Below are 21,514 nucleotides of genomic sequence, written 5' to 3'. Positions count from 1 at the left end.
CGCACGTGCTCGCAAGTCGATAGTGCCGCTGAAGTCAAAATGCCAGAAATTGCTTTATTCATAGCCAGAAGTTGGCTTTCATTGACTGCCGTCATTTCGTAATAATGTTAGTAAAATTTGATAACATCGTTGGAACGACAATTAAACTGGGGGATTAAAAGCGAGATTCTTCTGATCCAAACATAAAATTTCAAAAGAACTCAAACTCAACAAATTTTAGGCGTGCAACAGTGACTTGACTTACGTTCAATCTTGTTTTTTTTATGATTAAATCACTAACAGAAAACTGCCATTCAAAGGAAACTTGAAACAACCGAGCGCAAATAATCATATTCACGGTCGAACCAATAAAATTATATTACAAGACCATCGTTGGTCTAATTATTTACAATTTTTTTTTCATGCTACGGCCACTAAATGGAACAATCTGTCATTACAAATAAAAATTAAATCAGCGTTTGAAAAGATATTTTTTACTACAATTTGGTTATCTTCCTACTTTTTGGAATAGCATTGGGAACTCCTGCACTGGAAAAATTTTCGATTTGGTCAATAGATAATTGGCAAAGCGGAGAAGGCAGTCTGTTATTTGTCAATTAACATTTTTTTACCCTTTTTGGTAAATTATGCCTATGCTTGTATATATTTATACATTTAACCAAATTCAAGCGTCATTGCGTGCAAATTGCGTGTTTTAAGAAAGGGTATTTGACTCTACAGCGGTTCAGGCGGTTCAGCAAACTTTTGCAAATTTAGTGGTGAACATAAGTGGTTCCAAAATTTTAAGTGGCTCCAAAACATCTCCAAAGTAATTACCTTTTTGCATGAGATTAGTTGTCAAATGTGATCCCCCATCAGCCTCTCAAAAGCTATTTAAGCGTTCTCGTTTTTATGACCCGAAGAAGAATAATAGTGACCTCGTTTCAGCAGCTTTTGAGAAGTCTTGTAATCAGTTTTATTACAGTGATTTTGAAGCAAGAAATGAAATACCTGAACAAATTTGCAGTGGTACGGTTCTTTAACAAAACTGGAGAGTGCAGCTTAAAGAGAGTGATTTTTCTTCATGCCGTTGTTTTCGAGAGAGCGAGAAATATGATTGAGAAAAATTCTTGTGAGCGAACAAAATTTGGTGTTCTAGTGCAGCTTTTTCATGCAGTTTTTTTTTTGGTTTATGTGGTTTGATTTATATTTTTTTGGTTAAGAGGTTTTCATAGGATGTACTGATGATTTTAAGATGTACTGATGTTTGACTTATCATTACATCCTATAAAAACCGATCATGTTTTTCAGTTTTTTAAAATCGATTTGAGTTTTATGCTTATTTGTTGGTTTTTCTCTTACAATTTTCTTCGGCTATTGTTTGCTTGCGATTCACCCGCTGTATTCGGTGCAGATCGAAGAAGCTTTTTGCTCAAAAGAATTTTAGGGTATTAATTTGTTTACAATTTGATTGTATAAACAGTATTTTTGTTAAGAAATATAACAGAAAATGGTTACTTTTTTTTATTTCTGGCTATTTTTCCATTCTTCAGAGATCTGCAACTGGGTCTGCCTATTATGTCCTACCTTTATTTTGTGGGGCTTCCAATGCTCGGAGTTGAGTTAAAGAAAGGCTTTAGTTTTGAGGTGTTCTTCTATTACATAAAGAAATTGTTGAATTTTTCTAATTTTTTGTTCAATTGAATTTTTTTGTTTCACGAGTGGTTTTAGTGATATTGGTTTTTTTTAAAATAATGTCAGCATATTTTGGAATGAAATTTATCGGGTCGTAATGATTAGAGAACATATTTGGTTGCGATTTTAATACTCCCTAATTACCTCAAAAGTAATGTGCGTTTAATTCTGTTTGTCCGAATTATTAGCCGACGTGAATATTGGCCGAAACAATTTAGAATGAATATTTGAAGAATTGTTTTAACATTAGTGGGACACGCTGTTATCTTGTTAGCGAAAACGAGACTAGCGCATTCGGTTTTGCCTCAATGGTTATGCTTAGGCCTTAATATGAATCTTTTGCAACCGAACAAATTATTAGGACCGAACGCTTTTCGAAGAGATCCAAAAAATTTTCAAATGGGCGATGAGGGAAATTTTTGGGTGATAAGTTAAAACAAATTTTGCAGCTAATTAAATTGCTTTCTGAAATAAGACTGCCAAATTCTCAACCAATCATAACCCAGTATTTTAGAAATGAAATTTTAATATTTTCTAGCTAAGAAACTGAAAGCGAATTAATAATTATGTTAAGAAATTATCGCGGGGCATGGCCATGGCTCAGGGAACTTGATATGGAACTAACACAACCGAACATGAGACCAATTTACCCAATTAAATACTTTCCTTGGTAATCAACTAACAATTAAGGGTAATTAAAGGCCACCTTCGGGTCTTCTTAATACGTCAGGTTTCGGCGCTTTCTGACGTCGGCTCTTTTACACTTAATCATTCACAACACCTAGTGGGGTGAAATTAATTGGCGTGTGTTTTTAATTTTAATTATACTGTAATTAGTATTAAAGTCATGTGAGATGTTATATTTTTGAAGGTTTGGGTTTGTTTAATGACTGAACATAATTGGAATAAGTTTTATTACTACCTAATTATCTGCAAATCAATTATGACAGGTTGTAATTTTGCGTAAAGATACTCGGGTTATTTTGTTCTGGGTAAATTTTTGTGGCGTATGCTTTTAATTGCCCCTAATTATCTTCAAAGTATTTGTGACATATCGGGTTTTTCTTTGCCGCTTGGACATTTGTTTACCCATAATAATTTCAGTTATTTTGCAAAATATTTGGGTCTTCTTTAGTGTAGTCATATTACTCCCTAATTAACTGCAACGTGATGTGACGACAGGTTGATTTTTGCTTATAGTTATTTGGGTCATGTTTGGGGTAAATTTAATTGGCGTGGATTTTTAATTAACCCTAATTAAATTATCTTTAAAGTAATTATGTGACATGGATGCTTTTTGGGAGAATATTTGGGACATGTTTAGAGGTGAAATCAATACGCGTGGGCATTTAAGTACCCAAACTATCTTCATGATCATTCTGCGTTATATGGAGTTTTGTGTAGAGATGTCGTATTTGCAGGAAGCAATTATTGATTAGATTGAACAGTCATTTTTGCAAAATAGTTGCTGCTGAAGAGTACTATTAACATCATCAAATTTCTCAATAACTGATGTATTACAGCTAGAGCTGATATTCAAAAGTTGATTGCCCATTTTTGCAGCAGACGATTACACAAAGAGTAATTTTATCAGTACCCGAATAAAGGGTGAATTTGTCCTATTTTCGACCATTATTCAATTCAACCATGTGGCCACTGATAATGTCTGGTCCTTTTTTTCTGCCACGAGTCGTAAGTTAATATTTGGGCCTCTAGTGAGCCTTGTTAACTTAAATCAGTGGTGTCCGTGGAAAGGTTATTGGGACGCTATTTTATCCTTCATAATAAGCTTTGCTACGGCGAAGGGAAATTAATCACATGATACTAATTGGGTTTTTATGACTAACTAGGTTTTTATAGTGAACAATTTTAAGCGCTTATAAATTTGTAGTAATCGAGAGTTAGGGTTTGCGCATTCGACATCTGTAAACTGCTTCTTTTTCGAATATTGTGAAGAGAATGTTTCATTTTGTTTCTTTTTCAGTCGAGTGACGATGAAAATAGCAGTGATGTGTCGAATGCAGCCACTACTGCTTATATGAGTGGAGACGACACCAACAAACAGGTAGCTAATAGGCAACGCATTCTACAAACAATTTTTGCAATTGCAATAAAAAATGTTTTGTTCATCATCATCATCGTTCTCATTAAAGATAACCGAGGATAGTTCATACATTCTGAAACCGAATTGAAAACGAAACATTTTTCTCTGGTCCTCCTCCGAACCAGCTCCATTCCCCCACCCCCATCCCAGCTTAGTGATGTGTACTAGTATATAGTGGATAGTGTACTGGAGGGGGAGCGATTTGAGCAATGACGAAAAGATTTTTCCATTTGTGTCAATTACAAGCTTTTGTTTGTTGCAGAAACATTTTGGCCAGTATGCATCATTCGTAGGGACAGTTTTTGTTCAAACACCTGATAAAACCAATCAGTTCTCAATCAAAGCGTGCGTGTGGAAAATAGTTTTTAGTAAAAAAAAGCAATTTTGATGAAATTTTAGGAGACAGGAGGCTCTGTGGATGCTGTTCCGAGTAGGTCTCTGCAGGCGGAGTCCACCCTTTGCACTTCAATCAGTCCGCTTTTCAAGGTAAAGGTCACTCTATCACTCCCTAGTCGTCAATTGATGAATAGAAATAGAGACCCATAGAAATAGTCAAGGGATCTAATATTTCGGTTTTCAAATGATTTCAAATTATGATTATAGAGTGGTTCTGCTGAGGTTACTAAAATCATGGTGTGAAGGAAAACTTTGTTAGGTTTAGACCGCCCGCAACCCCTGCCTCCACAATGTCATTACTCCGACTTGATTTGTAATGAGATTAAATTTTGCTTTGTAGCCCTGTGTGTCTGTAACTTTCGGGAATGATAGAAGCCGGCAGTCAACAAGTTCGTCTTCTTCCGCCTTGTCCTACCCTAGCAACCAGCAGCATCCTCAACAACAGTCAAGAAATTCTCATTCTGGCATCAAAAATGTTGCCAGAAAAACTGTGCGAGGGGGCAGTTTTGCATCTTCAAGATTTGAGCAAGTCCGGCAGCCTAGTATATCTCCGACACAAACAAATTCCGAACATGATGCATCTAATCTCAGTTCAATGCCGGGTAAGGCTCACATTCATGCATCATTTCAAACTGAAGTTTTTGGTAAGTTCATAAATATTTTTTAAAATAATCGAAAGTGGTAAAGTATACAATTTTTATAGCTGCTACCACCCCAGCTCTGAAATAAGTTAAATCACTATCTATCATAAAATATATCTTCGTAGCTAAGCGTTTAGAGGCGGGTTTCTTTCTGTTAACTCTGACCTGTCGTGTAGGAATCACCAACTCCTCGCCGAATTCCCCGGAATCAGCAATCCCGTCATCACCCGAGGCTGCCGTGACGTCAATCAGACCCGTGCCGCCTGCAGTACCTCAAGCATCGAAGAAACAGAAGTGCCTCAAATGTTTCAAACACTTTGTACACTTTAAGCGCCATCTCAAAAAATCTGCTAAATGTGCAGCTGCTTACGCCTCAATTCCTACTTTAATCTCGAACAGACAGCCAGCCATATCAACAACAGTGCCTAGAGAACCAGCGACACGACCGGTTGTTGCTGCTCCGGAGCCTATACAATCAATGGCTTTGATCCGGGAACCGGAATGTATTCGCAACCGCCAGTGTCGTTGGTGTGGAGGCGTGAATGAATTTTTCTCGACTATTCGGGAAACGAAACGGCATTACAAACAAGTTCACCCGAATACGTGTATTGAGTGCGGGCTGAAATGTCGAGATGAAAAGGAAAGATCCTTGCATGAAAGGGATGAACATCAGCTGCAGTATTCGCTTGATGACGAAATTGAACCACATCCTGCCGTTCTTAGCGTACCAACTTCTATCAATGCGGCACCATCAGCTCGTCCGTTATCGCAATCACCATCTTTTAATCTTCCTTCTTCGATGGACGAGTTGGTGGAATCAACGGCTGTGCTCGATTCCGAAAATGTTCCACCTTCTAGTTCTCCGCCTCCACTTAGGTTGAACGCAACTGTGTTGCCAACTGTTGCCCGCATTCAAACTGTTCCCTGTAAGCAGAGCATTCAGGTCAAGAAATGCAATGTACGGAATAAATCGCTTCCAACATTCAAGAATGCTCCACTTCTAAATTTATCAGCAGAGATGGTTGATATTGAAAGTTGCAGTGCGCTAGAAACGGTTCAAACCCTTTCGGCTTCAGTCAATGATGCCAGAGCAGTTTGTAAGAACCACACTACTAGTTACACCAGCGCAAGGTTTACTGTACCTCAAATTTTGAACGCGCCATTGTCTGACATCACACCACAAGCCGAAACTGAAGAAGTTTCAGAAATGGAACCTTTTGAATTAAAACCCGTAATCCCAGAAGTACTTGCCGAGCCATCGCGTTCCAGAGCATCAGTTAAGCAAAAGCTGATGATGTTTAAAGCTAGCCGGCTTGAGAAAAAAGAAAAAGGTCCCGATTTCCAGACCATTGAAATGCTGGTACCATGCAGTGATATGCCTTGTGAAATTGCGCCTGAAGTCTCCGTTGTTGAAAAACTACCGATACCGAAGGTCATTACTGAGCAGCCTGAGGTTAGAGTTTTCCAAAAACAGGAGAAAGGCCCAGAATTGAAAACCATTGAAATGCTTGAAACTTGCGACCATGTCTGTTCTCCATTAACTGCAAAAACATCTTTGACTGCTGCGTGTACTAAGTACAATGTTATCGTTAATGAGCAGCCCGTAGTTAAACTTGCCAAAGTCACAGAAACGAAGATAGTCCATAAGGAGCAATCTAAAGTTAAAGCTGTGAAAGTCTCAGAACCGAAAATTGTTGGAAAATCGACTGCTAGCACTGACAAGACTGCCAAAGTTTTGGAACAGAAAGCTGTCAAGTGCCCAGAGCTTAAAGTTGCCAAAAATCCAGAACTGTTAGTTGCAACGGCTCCAGAAACAGAAATTGTAGAAGTTTCAGAATCTAAAGCTTCGAAAATTCTGAAACATGCAATTAAAGTTCCAGAACGTACTTCTGCGAAAGTTTCAAAGCCCAAAGTTGCAGAAGTTGGAGAACCAAAGGTTTCAAAAGTTACTTCAAACACGGAAGGAGCGAAAGCTCGGAAACCCGAAACTGTCAACGCCCTGGAGCCAAAAATTGCCAAAGCAGTGGAACCAAAAGTCGCTAAAGTGCCAGAACCCAATCTTACTCAAATTTCGGAGCCCAACGTAGGTAGTGATAAGCCAGAAGTTAAAGTACCTAAAGTGAGGCTTGACTTCAGTGCCCTGAGAGCAGCTCAAAAAAACCTATCAGCTCAGAAATCGACTGGCTCCCTTGTGGCGGTTACGGTGCCGTTGCCTACATCAGAGACCGACAAAGGTGCTAAGGTTTCATCAATGCAGGGTCGAGCCAGAAAAACTGTTCCTAAGAAAAAGCAGCACAGTGATGGAAGTTCCAGTGCAACTGTAGACTCATCAAGTAGTTCAACGCACGACGAAATACAATCTAAAAGGAAACGCAAGAAGGACGAGAGGGAATCGAGTTCTTCAAGGGAACTAGAAAGTACGAAAAAGACAAAATTGGATTCCAAAAATTCTGAGCCGGTTAAGAAAGTAAGCCGCGAAATCGAGGTTGAAAGACCAGATAGGCAACGATCTATTTCAAGTTCCCCAGAATCGGAGAGATGTCGAGAGGTGGAGGCTGAAAAACCTGAGAGCCAGCCTTGCTCAAGTTCTGCTGATTCGACGAAAAAAAGCTGCGAGAGCGAGATTGGAAACTCTGCTAGCCATACACCGTGCTCAAGTTCCACAAACTCCAAAAACCGCAGTGAAACCGATATCGAAAAACCAGCGAGGCATTCACCTAGCTCAAGTTCTGCAGAGTCCAAAAGACATCGTGAAACCGAGATGAAAAAATTAACGGGCCAATCACCTATCATAAGTTCTGCAGAACAGAAAAGAACCCATGAAGACAAGGTTGAAAAATCATCTAGTCAATCGGCCAGTTCTGCAGAATTGAATACTTCAACCTTTTTGCATGAGCCACTTTCAAATACATTTTCTTTTGAACCAAAGAAACGTGTACAACACTCCAGACGGGAAACGGTTACTGTTTCAGCGAACACTCAAATTAAAAACTCGGAGTCTAAAAGCCAGAAAACATCACCTGTGAAGTATTTCTTCAATGCTGGTTCTACTGATAAGACCAAACCTGCATCTGAAACATCACAGAGGGGAACTTCAATACCACCTCCGAAAGTTGCAAAGCTGTCTGCCGAGATCAGTAAACAGAAGTCATCTGACAAGGAAAGCAGGACTAAACAGTATCATTGCGCAGCTCTGCCTGGTAATTTGCAAAAGCCGGGATCTACAGAAACTCGGAAAGGTAAGACACTTACCTTTAGAACTTTGCCAACTGTGGCGAGCCAATTTTGTACACTAAGCATGAACATTTTCTGTAAATGTTCATCAAAATTGTAACTGATGCTTTTTCGAATATCGGTGGAACTAGCCCGCACCTAACGCCAAGCCAAGTTCAGTACTGGGCAAGTCTAATTACAAGTCTCATTTCATTACTGATTCAGAACCATGATCATGTCACTTTTTACACTTGGCAGTCTAAATCCAAGGATTGGCTGAAACTTGACAATTCCAAATCCAAGTCTGATTTAAGAATTGGCAACTCTAAATCCAAGTCTGATTTAAGAATTGGTAACTCTAAATCCAAGTCTGATTTCAGATTTGGCCAGTCTGATTTAAGAATTGGCAAATCTAATCCAAGTCTGATTTAAGAATTGGCAGGTCTAATCCAAATCTGATTTAAGACTTCGCAATTTTGAAAAGTTTGTTTTGACTTGGGAATCAACTTCCAAGTGTTATCCAAGTCTGGGCTAAGAATTGCCAGACTTGTAAGGTTTTGTAATTGGTTTTGTATTTTTTCATGCTTTACTTCTCAATTTCACGCTTCAGAATTTTAAGTTGAATTCAATAGGCGGCAGTTTATTGCAACAAGTCAAATGAATGCGCCAAAATTGGTTTAATTGTTCACTTTGAATCTCTGTAGAACTAAAACCCCTACCCCGCCGCTTGTCGCTTGAGAGCAAATCGTTTAACTTGTGACAGTTATGTCTTTTCATTTGGTTTTGGCGTTGAGTAATAAAGTTGTGAACTAATTTGAACAACACAGTTGCTTTATGTGGTACTTTTTACTCCACATTTCAGAGACAGTTTCTCGAACAACAAATTCCCGACCTGAAGACAGATCAGGAACTAATGAAAAGCAACCTCGTCCAGACAAAAGAAGCGTTAAAACCAGAGACATATCATCATCAGTTGAAAACAGGTCATCCAAACAGTCTGCATCCAAATTGAGCAGATTTTCTGATCGCCCCACCAACACTTCAAGCAACCCCAGAAAACAAACTAGTGACGACAGTTTGTCAGGATCAAAATTTGGACTGTCTTATAGTTCTAATGTAACCAGCAGGTCAATATCACTCGACCAATTGACAGTGGTAGATGACAATCAATCTAGGGTATCGCGACAGATCTCAGATACAAGCGATTTAACACGGTGTCAGCCAACAGCGGTTGTGTCGTCGGTGAGTTCAGATTCGGGCAGTAATTACAGTGGCAAGCGGAGAACGGCGTTTTCGGAAACGAAGAGTCCTTTCAGCAGTTTCGGGAGTCCTTCTAAAAGTGTTCCATCTTCAAATCGAGTTCAATGTAAGTTCTGATTTTTAGATTGGGTCTTTTAATTTATCAAAAGTTGAAACAAGCTGGTTATGTAACATATTGTGTTTACGGAATTCACTAAGATTTAGTCTTTCAAATCAAGCTTACTGATCGGTTTGATTTGTTTTTTATACAGGGTACTATTTTAGCCAGAGAAGGTGAGTTCTCAACAAATTGATCTCGATATTACAGTAATTTAATGATTTTGGAGAGTGATTGGTTTTTCTGAAAAGCACTATAAGCTTGCTGCAGTCAAACATTATGATAAATTCGGGGGTCATATTTGTTTTCTACGTGCCCCCAGATGACAGTTGTTTGTAGAAATTGTTTGGGTGCTGCTGTACTTTTTGTTACCGATTTACATTTCTGGTGAAAGAGTTGATATCATCCATCTTCAGAAAAGGTTGTTTATTGTAGTTTATTACTGTAGAATAGATGGGGTATCGCTCGTCTGACATTCAGACGAGCGATACCCCATCTATTCTACAGTAATAAACTACATTAATTAGCTGTTTTTAATGTTATGTTTTACTGGATATAGTTTGATATCATAATCTGCGGATTTAGTCGCTCATGTATTCAAGATTGTCCTCATTTTCAAATAAGATTGAGTGTATTCTGCTTTGTAGATGTTTTGATAGATTGTAACCACCTGTAGGATGAATAACGAGCTGTTGTGGCACTAAATGTACCCACTATCTTCTTTTAATACTACAAGATAGAAATTACTTCACATGTCATTTTTGACTGTAGTTTTTTTAATAACAAAGCAGATATTATCTCGAATGAGAGTTTGTTCAAGTTCTTTCATTGTATATTGAAGGGTGTTCTCCTTTTTGATGCCTCATCAGTGGACCGATTAATTAAATTCTTGAAAAAAGTAAACGCTCAAATCCCAATTTTACATAGTAAGCGGCCTATTTTTGAAGTAATTTTGTAGCTGCGAAGCGATAAACCGAGCGTAGCTATATTGCGGTGCTTTTGGTTTCTACAATCCTAAGTATTTGGATTGTATTGGTGTGCTGTTTTTTAATAAGATCAATTCACATTTTTTTCGGCTTTTTCGCGTCAAAGAGAAGTCAAATTGGAGTGGTGATTTTAGTCACGATGAAGTATAAAAGGGAGCGAAAAATCGAGTAGGTCTGAGGCATGATTTTTTTTGCCAAACTACCATTAAAGTGGAGTGAAATTGTTGTTTGAACAAATTTTCAGATGCATCAATTTGATTTCTGATTTCAGTGTTTAATTGCTCTCAAATAAAGTTTGTAGCAATTATATTAGTCCTGTCGATCTTTTTTGTGCGATTTATCGCTTGACCGATTTTTCGTCTGACCCATTTGACTTTTCGTCCTCAAAAACGGGATAAACAGGTAGCGCCCAGCGGGCATTAAGAGCTCTTAGAGCTTTTTAGCTCTGTTTCAGCTCAAATTGTTTTGGAGACTTAAACTTATGGTGTGAAGGGCGGTTCTTAGAGGTTGAAGACCCCTCACTGTTGACACCCCCCCCCCCCAACTATTGCCCCAGCCCCCGCGCTGTTGCTCCCCCACGCGCTGTTGCACCACCCCATTCTGCAACCCTGTGCAACACCAACCCCCCCCCCCCCCCCCCCGGCTAGCTGTTGACGAACAACCGCTCGCTAATAACACGCAATTTATTCTAGTTTTCACTATTTTTTCAATTTTTTGAAAGTTTTTATTTTTTAAGGTTTCTCAAGCCTTATGAGTCACAAAACCTCCTCTAGGGTTTGATAATAGGTTACTGCATAGTTTCAAGGTGTAATTGAATGTTTTTCAGCATTCAATATCACGAATTCAAACAAATTTCAAAATCTTTGCAATTTTTGAGTTTTTTTGAAATTTTTTGAATTTTTTTGTCCACCCGGGACCTACTCCGAGGTTTAATAGTAAGCAGCTGCATAGTTTCTAGAGTTAATGTAATGGTTATATTTATTTTAATGACTGAGTTTTTGCAATTGTTTCTTAAAAATTAATTGTGAAAATTTTCGAAAAATTGTATTCCGAATTTTTACGTCTTTATGAGCCAATGAAACTTAAAGGCTTGTAATAGGGATACTGGATAGTCTCTTGAGACGATGAAATGGTTCTGAAGATATAAAAATTACGATTTTTAGTAAGCTTCTAAAAAATTTTACAATTGTTTTAAAATTTTTTTGAATATTTTTGTTCTTTTCTCAGTTTAACGATCCTTAATGGCCAAAGAAATGTTTTCAGTCATGCAGATGGATTACTTGACAGCACTCAATTGACGAAAAATGGTTTTGAACATTTTTTCTTTTTAAAGTGTGAAAAATGTTCTTTTAAATTTTAAACTTATCAGTTTTCTATTAGATTTAACTACCAAGGATAGAAACCTAAAAGTTGCAGAGTCGAATACCATCATGAAAAAAAGTTCCTAAATTTTTCTGTTGGTTGGGGTTTCTTTCCGTCTGACGTTTTATCTCTTGCACACCCTCTCTCCTTAACTCTTTTGTTGATGCCGCGCGGTTGTTATGTCGCCCTCTTCAGCGGCTGTTATGTGGCGTGATGTCATCGTCTATTACACTAACCTCACGCCCCTTCAATCAAGCTTAAGCTAGCCGCACTAAACAGTGGCTCGGTACTGACGAATACAACTGCTCGTCGCTTGTTTGAGAGCAACTCGCGCGACGATAGTTGGTTATGTTTCTTCTCTTGAGCGCTATTAAAATGATACACGTTCTTATTGCGTCCAGTTGCAATTGCTTGCATTCATCAACTGGCAGCTATAGACTTTAAACTTATTTGTAGAAATAAATTTTTAGAAAATGTTTGAATTTTGCCATATTTTTTCAAATATTTCTCTCATCCTATCACTTAGTATCCTTGGTGACAGGTTTTGCTGGCTGCTAATCAGACAATTAAATTTAATTACTGGTTTGAGTCCATAGCTAGTCGCTTTCATGACTTTTGACACTATTTATTCTCAACAATTTTCAGTGAATTTCGTTGTCTTGTCATTTGATCACATTGGGGACAGATCTCATAGGTTCCTAATTGAGGTTGGATTGATCGATTTTTCTTTTTCAGTTGAAGGCTATTTACTTCTTTGAATGTGACACTAATTGTTTTCGACAAATGTGGGTTTTTATTTCTGCGAGTTTTTTGTTACTTTGTTTTTTTTCTCTTAAGGTCTTAATGGCAGGTCTCATCAGTTGACAATGACGCTTAAATCAATCCAGTTCATTGTTTTGGGTCTTAGTTGTTGCTTTCCATGAACTACAGGCTTTTTTCAAATAATGAATTTTTGAGTTCTGCATGTATTTGTTGTACTTATTGTTGTCTTATTTCTTATTCTCAATATTGATAGTTCTCTTCGTTTGCTAATGAAATTACAAGCTTCTTGTTTAGTTTTTGAAAAAATTGATTTCATTTTTGTTCTTTTTGTTTAGTCTTATTTAGGACAGTTTTCATTGGTTGCTAATGAGAAAAAATAGATTTAGTCGCTTAAGTTTTTAGCAGTCTTTTTTGATTTTAAAACGTTCTTTTCAAATAATGAAGGTTGATATTTCAATCTTGAAGTTTTTTTTGTTATTTCTTGTGGTCTTCTCGTTCTTTCTCAAACAAGTTATCATTGGCTGGGTTTTGCAGTGTGATATTGATCATTTTTGATTCAATTTAATGGCTTCAATTTCAGCTTTTTCAATGACTGACACAACCGTATGTTTGCGAATTGTTGAAGTGAATTCGTTTTTTTGTGTTCTTTTGTTTTTATTGTCCTTTTTTTAGTCATTTGAACTGCTGAAATATATTTTACTAGTTCCAAATTGGTTGAGGATTCTGGAATGTAATTGTATATTTTACTTTGACTCCACTGATTTTCAAAAATTTTTTGATTTCATTTTTTTTAGTTTTGCCTCTTTTTCGTTTTGTCTGCAATTGTTTTGCTCTAGATTGTTGTATTGTTTACCCATTCTAAGGTTGCATAGGGTCGGTGGTTTTCAAAAAAAATGGTTGATATTGTTATTGTTTCTCACAGCAGTAAATCTTGCAAAACGAAATTTTCCTAGTGTTTCATGATTTGTTTTATTTTTTGGGCATAAAGGGCCGTGGGTTTTTTTTGCGTGTTTTTATGGAATATTTCTGTTAAAATGTTTTTTTGTGAGGTCAGTAGATAATTGAGGTTTTTGAATTGTGTTTCGGGAGAGGTCCTGCTATCTGTTTTTGTTTTGTTATCTGACGCTCTTTTACATTTGTTTAATTGCTCTCAAACGAAGTTTGTAGCAATTATATTAGTCCTGTCGGTCTTTTTTTTTATGCGATTTTTCGCTTGACCAATTTTTCGTCTGACGCTTTTGACTTTTCGTCCTCAAAAACGGGATAAACAGGTAGCGCCCAGCGGGCATTAAGTGCTCTTAGAGCCTTTTAGCTCTGTTTCAGCTCAAACAGTTTTGGAGTCTTATACTTATGGTGTGAACAGCGGTTCTTAGAGGTTGAAGAACACCCCCCCCACCCCCACCCCCACTGCTGACCCCCCCACTATTGCCTCCCCACCGCCCTGTTGCCCCCCCCAACCGACTGTCGCCACCCCCATCGGCACCCCCGTGCACCCTCCCCCCACCCGTGGCTAGCTACTGACGAACAACTGCTAGCTAAAAACGCAAATTTATACTAATTTTCACAATTTTTTTCAAGATTTTTGAAAATTTTTGTCAGTTTTTAAGTTTTTTCAGCCCTAGCAGCCCTAGGTGTCAAGGAATCCACTCTAGGATTTGATTATAGGTTATTGAATAGATTCTAGTGGTAATAGAATGGTTTCAACATTTCAACACTGCGAATTTTTTGCATTTTTTTGATAAATTTTGCAAATTTTTTCAATGTTTTTGAAAGTTTTTGTCGTTTTTTAGGTTTATCCAGCCTCAAGAGCCAAGGAACCTCCTCGAGAGTTTAATAATAGGTTACTATGTAGTTTCTAGAAGTAATGGAAACATTTTCAATATTTAAACATCACGAATTTTAGCATTTTTTTGATAAAAATTGCTATTTTTAAAATTTTTAGACAAATATTTTCATTATTCAAGATTTTTCAGCCTCAGGGTTCAGACAACCTCCTGAAGGGTTTGATAATACGTTGCTGCATAGGTTCCATTGGTAATAGAATGTTTTTCAACATTTGAACATCACGATTTTTAGCAATTGTTGGATAAAACTTGAATTTTTTTTCAAATTTTTCAAAATTTGTCATTATCTAAGTTCTTCCGGCCCCAAGAAACCTCGTATAGGCTTTGATAATAGGTTACTGAACAATTTTTATTGCGATAGAATAGTTTTGAACTTTTTAATATTACAAATTTTATCGATTTTTTAACAAAACTTATGATTTTTTCAATTTTTTGAAATTTTTGTCATTTTTTTTGCAGTTTTTGAGTCTTTTTTTGAGTTTAACTTTTAATACTGGCCAACGAAGCTTTTTAAGTCTTGCAGATGGGTTACATGACAAAAATCCAGAGGCAAAAAATGTTCTTTGAACATTTGCGTCACTGCGAAATGTGGAAAGTTTTCTTCTGAATTTTGCACTTTCATTTTTTTATATGATTTAGTTACTAACAAGGCTAGAATCTCATGGAAAAAATTTCTAGCTCTCTCTCTTTCTCTCTGTGTGTGTGTTGGTTGGCGTTTCTTTCCTTCTCTTTCTCGCTCACGTTTTACCTCGCACTCTCTCTCTCTCTCTCCTTAACTCTTTTGTTGACTTCAGCGGCTGTTATGTGGCGTGATAATATCGTCTATTACCCTAGCCTCACGCCTCTTCAATCAAGCGAAAGCTAACCTCACTAAACAGTGGCTAGGTGCTGACAACCGCCCGCCGGTCGTTTGAGAGCAATTCGCCCGACGTTAGTCGGTTATGTTTTACATTTCTTCTCGAATATTTTTTCGTTGGACTTTTTCGGTGACTTTTTAATGCTTGATTTCTTGCGCGATCTTTTGCGTGATCTAAATTGCCCGCATTCAGAAATCATGTCTGTTGCTAAAACAAAAATGATAATAAAATAAACCGTGAAAAGGGCGTGGTAGTCGAGTGCTTAATGCTTCTGATTTTCAGGTTGGGGAGAGTGGTTCGAACATCTCCGTTGTCGAAAATTTTTTTTTTGCACCCAGAAGCGTTCTCAATGATACACCCCCTTTGAATTAAAGTTTTTATGGTGGCCGCAATATCTTTTCCAACTCATTTCTATCTGTGTTTTGCGGCACGCAAGTCTTTCACAGCTATTCCGGCAGTCTGCCGGCTACGGGTTAAATTTTTTATGAACTGACTAAAATTGTAAATCGTGTACTTTTAGAAAAATCTTTTAGAGAAGTTTGTCAGTTTGCTCTAAACAGCCGTAATTCGAGTCTCGTAAAATATCTTTAACTTGCTCATAAAGCTTTTGAATTCACAATGCAAACGCTCATTTAAAATGATAAATGCATGATCAAGTTTTAAAATTTGCACTTGTGACCGAGCTTACTGCTGCGCATGCATAACTTGGAAACTTCTCACTGAATTTTCTGCGTGATTGTCATTTTTCTAAAATTAAACGAGTTAGCATTCCAGCCATGTTCAGTGGAATCAAATAAGATTTAAAACAATCGGCTATAGGAATATGGCTGATAATGTACTTCGAAAAATAGACAGTTTACTATATAAAACGGCTATTTGAGTGTTTACTTTTCTCGAGGAGTGTTTTATCTGATGAATTTGCGAATAAAAGTGAAGAAATATTGCAAAATTGAGATTCGTGTGATGATACAAACCTAGCAAAGTATAGCAGATAGAAAGACGTTTCTTTTTAGTACAGCAAATTGCTGGCGAGGTACGACAATTACTGAGGTGATAGTTTTGAGAGACATTATTTATCTTTGGCCTGTTCTAGGGGGATATCTGGACTTGCACCCTGGGTCCTATTCGCAGAGTGGCACTACGTTCAGATGGTACTGGAAAGTGTACAATGGAACACGTGAGTAGCTATGCTGAGTTGTTTCATTTTTGAAACTTTTCAACGACAGAATCTGTGAATAATAAAGATTTCCATTTAAGGATCGGTTGGGAAGTGGACAAAAGAAGTGAACAAAAAGGATCCCAGACGAGCGTCTAAGATATCATCACAGCACAGTGGTTAGCAGTGCATTCTTTGTCCATAATAACATCGACTTAAAGACTCAGTAGACATATATTGATTGTAATGAACCGTTTCCTGGTGTTACATTTGTTCTAAAAATCTGACAGATGTTTTAGATCCGTTTTTAAATGCTGGTTTTAGTGGAGGTTAAACTCTGTTTGTTTTCTAAAACTTATGATTGCATAAAAAGAATAATATGAAATATATATAATATAGTACATAATATATAATTTAATATATTACAAAATGTATTTTATAATATAATACATATGATATAATATATAATATAATAGTTCCGACCCCACTTGTGGGGGGGGGGGGGGGTGGGGAGAGGAACTATATACTCAAATGGGTTTTTTTGTTCAGACAATTTTGGCCGATCGATATATTCATCGTAGAGAAATGTGAGTGGTATCATTAAAAAGCTGGTCCAGCGTAGAATTCAAAATTAAAATGATTATTTTGATTTTCGTTTTTTCGAGGAGTTATCGAGGATTGAAGTTTTGTGTGAACACGGGATATATGTTCACTTTGTGTCATTTTTCTTCAAATTAAAATAGTTTTCATAAAAATAGTATTTCAAAATTAAATTTCACGCCGGAAAATGAACCAACTTTGACTAAAGGCGATAAAAAAGTTCTGGTCGCATAGAAAAGTTCACTATCAAAAAAAAATTCGAATTCTATTTGAGAGCTCTTTTTTATACATTTTTTCTTCTTTTTTTTGCTTTTTTAAGTCACCTAGAGACATGTCACTTTTCATATTGAGGTTCTGATAATGACAAACCTCCTTTACAGTCAAATGAATACCGATGAACAAAAAAAATTGTTTTTCGAGGAATTGCTCATGTTTTTTTGTCTTCGACTCGTATTTTTCGTAATTTTAAATGAAATTTTGAGATTTTTTTGAGGATTACTAATTTTTGGTGTCCTATGGCGTGAGCTCCATGACTAACAGTGCATTTTGTTCCGTAATGAGCATTAACGAAAATATCTAATGCTTTGAGTGGACAGCTAATGGCTGTTAAGACTTTAAAAATAGTTTTGCAAAAATTCTTTTGAACATTAACTAATCATAAACTTTTTTCGTGAACTGATAGTCAGTCTCAGCATTGACAGCACCAACTTCCCTTCTACTGCAACTAAAATAAATCTGGTTAGCGGATTTATTTTCTAACTATTGGTTATATGACTTGAATGACACAAGATTTCAAAAAAAAATTTTAAACTTTTTGGAAAATTTCGTATTACTGGTTACTTTTGAATTCTTAGCTCCCATTGGCCTAACGAAGACGTTCAGGGTATCATAGATAAATGTTTCATAGGAAAATTTATTGTTTAAATGGCTTCGGTGCTTTCTTCTTGCACTTTTCTACTGAATTTTTGGGTTTTTTCCGGTTTTTGTTGTTGTTTTCATAATCATAAGACTTATTGTGATGTCTTTTTGATTGTCTATTTAGGATAATTATCCCTGTACTCCAATTGGGGCATATTTGAGCGTTTTAAATGACTTCCGATGAAAGCTTCTGAATTTAATGGCTGTTAAGACTTTAAAGATAATTTTTCGAAAAATTTTTATCAACATTAACCAATATTAAACTTTTTTCTGAACTGTTAGTCAGTCTCAGTATTGACAGGACCCACTTGCCTTCTACTGCAACTAAAAATAATCGGGTTAGCGGTTTTATCTTCTAATTACTGTTTATATGACTTCAATGACACAAGATTCCAAATTTTAAAAATACTTGGATATTTTCGCATTGTTGGTTACTTTTGAACTCTTATCACATTATTCAAATATTATACACATTATCAAAATATTAGTCTAATCCCAATGGCGTAAAGAAGACGTTAAGTGGATCACAGATAAAGTTTTCAGAGAAAAGCTAATGATTTAATTGGCTTCGACACTTTCTTCTCGCATTTTTTTACTGAATTTTGGTTATTGCCTGTTTTTGTTGTGGTTTCCATAGTCTTAAGACTTGCTGTGATGTTTTTTGGTCATGAGAAACATCTTGTCACTACCATCGGTTTATATCTGAGCGTAGTTAATGACTTCCGTTGAAAGCTTTTGAATTTAAGGGCTTTTAAGACTCTAAAAATAATTTTTCGAAATTCTTTTTGAACTATAATCAATCCTAAACTTTTTCATGACTTGTTAGTCAGTCTCAGTACTGACAGAATCATTTTGTTTCCACTGCAGCCAAAATTAATCTGGTTAGCGGTTCGCGGTTCTACCTATTAGTTTTAAAACTTCAATGCCACGAGGTTTCATAATTTTTGGGTACCTTTTCTTTTTTGGATCCTTTTGAAATCTTGTCACTTTGTCCTATTACTGATAGTTCCCACTGGTTTAGTGAAGACGTTCAACAGATCATAGATGAAGTTTTCAGAGAAGAGCTTATGATTTAAATTGCTTCAACTCTTTCTTCTGGCTTTTTTCTACTGAATTTTTGCTTTTTGCCTGTCCTTGCTGTTGTTTTCATAGTCAATAACTTTTTGTATGGTCATATTGATGAAATATGAATGGCAAACAAAATTGTTGTCTCATCGGGGCAGAATTTAGCGTATTTACTGGCTTACGTTGAAAGCTAATAATTTTAATGGCGTTGAGTTTTCTCAAGAGTTTTGTGGATCTAGTATATTTGTTCATATTAGATGAATTTTTGAAGTTATATTGATGAAAAAGAAGAAATCCATTGCTCTAAAAAATTGAGAATAGAAAATTTTTTAGTGAATTTTTCATTTCTTAATGCTTTCGACACTTTTCTCGATCATTTTTTTCATGAATTTGCCTGTTTTTGCCTGCTTTTGTTCTTTAGGTAGCCTTAAATTGTTGACAGGTCTCATAAGCTGGTAATTGAGGATTGAGTGAATGATGTTACTGGAAGCAGTCAGTTTATAGCGATTGGTTTTTAGGTTTATGGTATACATTTTCTATTTTTTTTCAATTTTTTTAGTTTTTGTTCTTTTCGTCAAGTTGTAACTTATTTTCATCAATGAGAGGTCCCATCCAATTTCTTGTATTTCAAAAAATAACATATCTACTGATATTATTTGTCACCGATGTTTTGTTTGTTGGACAATCTGCGTTTTTACAAACATTTATTGAGTGGTCAGTTTTTGTGTTTCTGTTTCTCTTCTTTCAGAAAAATCGCGTAATAGCAGAGCCCAATGGTTTTCAAATATGGCCTAATCAAACTTATTTAATCTCTCAGTATAAATCCTTCAACTGAATTAGTAGAAATAAGAATTGAATTAAAAATACATAATTTTCAGATAATAGCTAACTATTTTAATGGTAGCAATAGTTTGTGTTTTCGCAAATCCTTTGTAATTTTTGAGTTCTTCTTAAGTTCTTTTCTATGGCTTAGTTTAACCAAATACAGGTTTTTTTGTTTTTTTAGTTCATCGAGGAGTCTTTAGTTAAAAGCTTATGATTTTAAAGAATTTTGAAATTTCTTGGTTTAAAAAGCTTTGATTAATTTTTGAATTTCGCCTCATTGTTCGTTCTCTTTGTCGACTTGTTACCTAGTCTCATTAAGAAAACTTTCCATCTGCTGTTTAGTTAAGAATAAGTAAATTTGTGTAGTTGAGGTTTTATCTGATTGCTTTTTCGCTTTGTTTACTAGTTGCTTTCACATTTAGATATTGAGTTTTTGCCGTTAATTTTTTAGTTTTGCTTATTTTTTTGTGTTTTTGCGTAGTCTTTTTTGGCAGATCTTGTGAGCGCTGTTAGTCATGGCATTATGTAATTCAATTAGTAGTTTGGGCGTGAAACGATTTTTTTAAAACTCAAACATCAATTTTTGTTCTCTTCATTTGGTTGACATTTAAGTCAAAAATGTAGATGAGCTCGGGTCGGAACATCATGTGCGAACGCACATTAACGAGCCTCCTTGTATAATATTTAATATAATATTATATAATATAAAATAATATAATATAATATATAATATAATATAATATAATATAATATAATATAATATAATATAATATATAATATAATATAATATAATATAATATAAATATAATATACTATAATAAATATAATATTGACCTATATTATTGTAATTATTGACTTGTACTATAACGTTTTGATTTAGAACACATCCGATCGCGAGAAGAGTTATACGTACCAGCAATAGTCACGCCCTCAAGTCCCGAACGCAACACAGAAACCCCAGTTCAAGATGAGCCTCTCCTCACTGGTGACAGCCCGAAGCAGGACGGAAAGATTGTGAACATTCCTCTCGATCCGTCGTGGGATAGAGTGATTGCCAGTTGCAAGCAGGTTTTGGACAGTGGGGCTTTGGAGAAGTCTCAGACATCTCATCAGACCAAGACAATACCTCTTAATCCTATATTAGGTTTGTTGGGACATAAAAGTATTTTTTTTTTTACAAATTTTGCAGTTGTTACCTAATTCCTTACATTTTCAGACTTTCAGCCTTATACCTAGCTTGTGTTCCGACTATTGTAATTCTTTGAAAAGGTCTGTTTATTTTGCAAGATCTGTTCAGCACGTCGAGGGAAAAGTCTCAGAAAGAAATGGGTTAAGTTGGTTGATACAAGCCCGGAGTATCAGGTTTTTGAAATAGATAGGCCGAAGTATTTTCTCTATGACCGAGCTATTCTAATCTTTAATCCGTAAATATCTTTCACTTAATGAAGTTTGCTTGCTTCATCCCAATAATTTATAACAAGACGATGTTTGTCTCAGAAAGTACATGTCTGTGCCAGAGTATCGCGAGAGCAAAACTGTCGAAAATAAAGTACTATTAATAATTTTGATTTTTTAACGATTCAAGTTTTCGGCAGCAATTGAGGAAATGTTTTCTGTTTTGCAAATGACATTTCAATCAAAAAGTCGGCATAGGTTATATTAGGACTGTGGATACCTCAGACCGCAGGAAACTGAATGGGATACAGTTCTTGGGTCTCATTTTTTGAATTCATTTTTGTGTAGTTTCAAGTTTT

The 21,514-nt window shown here is 36.1% G+C and overlaps 1 protein-coding gene across 2 annotated transcripts in view; it reads left to right on the top strand.

Annotated features, from left to right (window-relative positions):
- Positions 1–21,514, top strand: part of LOC142344842 (uncharacterized) — a 79,462-nt gene that overhangs the window by 36,214 nt on the left and 21,734 nt on the right. For both annotated transcript variants that reach the window (XM_075396843.1, XM_075396845.1), the window contains exons 3-10: positions 3,659–3,739; positions 4,178–4,264; positions 4,515–4,776; positions 4,992–8,054; positions 8,891–9,394; positions 16,290–16,373; positions 16,454–16,531; positions 20,641–20,904. In XM_075396843.1, coding sequence (XP_075252958.1) covers positions 3,659–3,739; positions 4,178–4,264; positions 4,515–4,776; positions 4,992–8,054; positions 8,891–9,394; positions 16,290–16,373; positions 16,454–16,531; positions 20,641–20,904 — 4,423 coding nt within the window. The remainder of the gene's footprint in view (positions 1–3,658; positions 3,740–4,177; positions 4,265–4,514; positions 4,777–4,991; positions 8,055–8,890; positions 9,395–16,289; positions 16,374–16,453; positions 16,532–20,640; positions 20,905–21,514) is intronic.

The sequence above is a fragment of the Convolutriloba macropyga genome, chromosome 8, assembly GCF_964194025.1.
Source record: "Convolutriloba macropyga chromosome 8, txConMacr16.3, whole genome shotgun sequence".
NCBI lineage: Eukaryota > Metazoa > Xenacoelomorpha > Acoela > Convolutidae > Convolutriloba > Convolutriloba macropyga.
This window is presented reverse-complemented; position numbering and strand designations above follow the sequence as displayed.